Here is a 2,933-nt window from a genome sequence, read left to right as displayed (position 1 = left end):
TCCTGTCTCAGAAAACGACAACTCTGTTTTTCCAGCTGCTCAGAACAAAACCCTTGGCACTGTCTTCTGTCCTCACACCCACAGCCAACACACCATTGGTTCGATCTTCGAAATCTGTGCCGAATCCACCCTCTCTCCTCCCCACCCCGTTCTGAGCCGGGCCACGGCCACTTTGCCTTTCTGACAGAGAGATCCTCGCCCCGGCTCTCCGCTCCTACGCCTGCCCTTCCCCCGGCAGCCAGGGTGGGCCTTCCAACCTCAGATCACATCATGTCCCATGTTCAAAGGCCTCCACGGAGTCACCATCTCACCCAGAGAAAGATCCAGGCTCTTCCCAAAGACGCTGCACCATCTGACTGCTCCTTCTGCCACTCACCCCTCGCCCACAAACACCTATCTGGCTTACCCCTACCGCCTTCGGGTCTGCTCAAATGTCATTTCAGAGAGGCCTTCCTACCCCTCAATAAAGCAGCAACCCAGCCTTCCTCACGGCCCTGGCTGCCTTTATTTTGCCCCTTCGAATTTATCTCCACTCTCCCTTAAAATCAATGGAAAAATATCCTCGGGTGAGGGATGGATGGATGGATGGATGGATGGATGGATAGATAGATAGATAGATAGATAGATAGATAGATAGACAGATAGTTAGATAGATAGATAGATAGATAGATAGATAGGCAGATAGTTAGATAGATAGATGGAAAGAAAGAAAGAAAGAAAGAAAGAAAGAAAGAAAGAAAGAAAGAAAGAAAGAAAGAAAGAAAGAAAGAAAGAAAGAAAGTCACTCTGGCTGCTAGGTGGTGAATGACTCACAGGGGACAAGCGCTGATGCCGAGACCAGTGTGGGCTACGAGGGTGTCCAGGGGAGAGATGGTGAGGGCTTGGGCCATGGGAGGCGGCAGTGAGAAGAGAGAAATGGGCACATCTGAGTCTCATTCGGGGAAAGGCGAGGCCTGGAGACACGGAGTTTCCTCAATGCTGCCCCTCGGCACCCTTACCCAGACCGGCTGGCAGACGCCCTCCACGACCTTCCTGCAGAAGAAGCCGGGGTCAGCCTGGCGCTGCGCCTCTCCCCAGAGGATCATGTCCCGCCGATAGGCCTCCTTGTAGGCGCTGGCATCCAGGAGTCTCTGGAAGTTCAGGCCGTGTTCCTGCCCAGAGCACACGATGTCTGTGCCCAGCCTCGCCACCGCCACGGCCTCGCCCTCCCTTCTCTCGCCCACCTCCCCCAGGACAAGGCCAGGGCCCGCGAGGTTTCCGCCAGGACAGAGGCCTGCAAGGGAGCGGGCTCTGGAAACGGAGAAATCCCAAACACGGACAGAAGCCACGCCAGCCGGGCACAATCCTATTCATTTTTATAAAAGCCCCCACGGTTCAAAATTCAAAAGATAGATAGATATACATGCATTTACAGTGAAAAATCTCTCTCCCACCACTGTCCCCAGCCCACAGCTCCCTCCCTGAAGGCCACCAATGGCACCGTCTCTCATGTGTCGGTCCCAGCTTCTAACACATCTGAACAGTGTTTAACACAATGCAGGCACCCTAAATATTGGCTGTATGGTTGGAAATGTGAGCAGATATATTTACAATTTTCCCCCATTATTATACAGCATCCTCTATACACTATTACAAATCTTGTTTGTTTGTTTGTTTGTTTGACTTAATAATATAGCTCGGCAATCATGCAACTAAGTTTCTGAGGGGAGAACCCGGGGCGTGGCACCAGCTGAGGCAGTGACGCGGTGTCACACTTTCTGAGGAAGAGTGTGCGCAGGCGCTCACTAATCCACAACATCAGCGCTGCCACCTCCCCGCTCCGGCCTTTCCTGGACGCGCTTTTTTATTTTTTATTTTTTTATTGACTTCAGAGAGGAAGGGAGAGGGAGAGAGAGAGAAACATCAATGTGAGAGAATTATCGATTGGCTGCCTCCTGCACTCCCCCTACTGGGGATCGAGCCCATAACCTGGGCATGTGCCCTTGGCCGGAATCAAACCTGGGACCCTTCAGTCCAAAGGCTGATGCTCTATCCACTGAGCCAAACCGGCCAGGGCTGGACGCGCTTTCTTTTTTTTTCTTCTTTTTTTAAAAATATATTGTTATTGATTTTTTTACAGAGAGGAAGGGAGAGGGATAGAGAGTTAGAAACATCAGTGAGAGAGAAACATCGATCAGCTGCCTCCTGCACACCCCCCACTGGGGATGTGCCCGCAACCAAGGTACATGCCCTTGACCGGAATCGAACCTGGGACCTTTCAGTCTGCAGGCCGACGCTCTATCCACTGAGCCAAACCGGCCAAGGCTGGACGCGCTTTCTTGAACCTGCTCTGGGGAGGGGCCTGAAGTGAGTGAGGCCAATGGGAAAGAAGTGTAAGCTGAAAATGCCCCCAAAAAGTCCACCCACAGAAAACCGAGAGCTGGCCACCACCCTGCCAGCAGTGGTCACAGGGACCCTACTAGTGACTCAGACAGCCACGGCGACCGATGCCAGGGGGCTGGCTCCTTCCCGCCCACGAGATGTCACCGAGAGCCACCTCCTACCTGGGCATACTGCTCCTTGAGGGGACCGGAGAGCCGGAGGACAGCACAGACGTCCGCGCCGAGTCTGCGGGACAGAGACCCAAGCCCAGTTAGCCTGGATCTTCCGGGCCCCAGGGGAGTCACAGGTAAAACAAATAAAACTACAATGACAGTGCTATTCTGGCTCGATGCGTTTACTGCTGGACCCCTGAACTAGTCTCCCAGCCGGGGTACCTCAGCCTCAACTGACTTGGTCACCACAGCATCAATCATTCATTCATTCAGGTCAGTTTACCCAACCAATCGTTTCTTGTACTGAACTGTATGCTCACAGGGTTCTCTTAAACACTGACATGGTGACATAGGTGTTCTTGTTTTCCGCGTTTCCGATGAGAAAACTACGGTTGAGGA

At 52.7% G+C, this 2,933-nt stretch overlaps 1 protein-coding gene across 1 annotated transcript in view; it reads right to left on the bottom strand.

The window, feature by feature from the left end:
• Nucleotides 1-810: 810 nt before the first annotated feature.
• Nucleotides 811-2,933, bottom strand: part of PMVK (phosphomevalonate kinase) — a 3,949-nt gene continuing 1,826 nt past the window's right edge. Inside the window, exons 2-3 of the mRNA XM_014461135.2 lie at nt 2,544-2,607; nt 811-1,151 (exon numbers count right to left, since the gene is read on the bottom strand). Of these exons, the coding sequence (XP_014316621.1) occupies nt 933-1,151; nt 2,544-2,607 (283 nt within the window). The 3' untranslated portion in view covers nt 811-932. The remainder of the gene's footprint in view (nt 1,152-2,543; nt 2,608-2,933) is intronic.

The sequence above is a fragment of the Myotis lucifugus genome, unplaced genomic scaffold (assembly GCF_000147115.1).
Source record: "Myotis lucifugus unplaced genomic scaffold, Myoluc2.0 scaffold_151, whole genome shotgun sequence".
Classification (NCBI taxonomy): Eukaryota; Metazoa; Chordata; class Mammalia; order Chiroptera; family Vespertilionidae; genus Myotis; species Myotis lucifugus.
The sequence above is the reverse complement of the archived record's forward strand: the minus strand, read 5'-3'. Positions and strand labels throughout refer to the sequence as shown.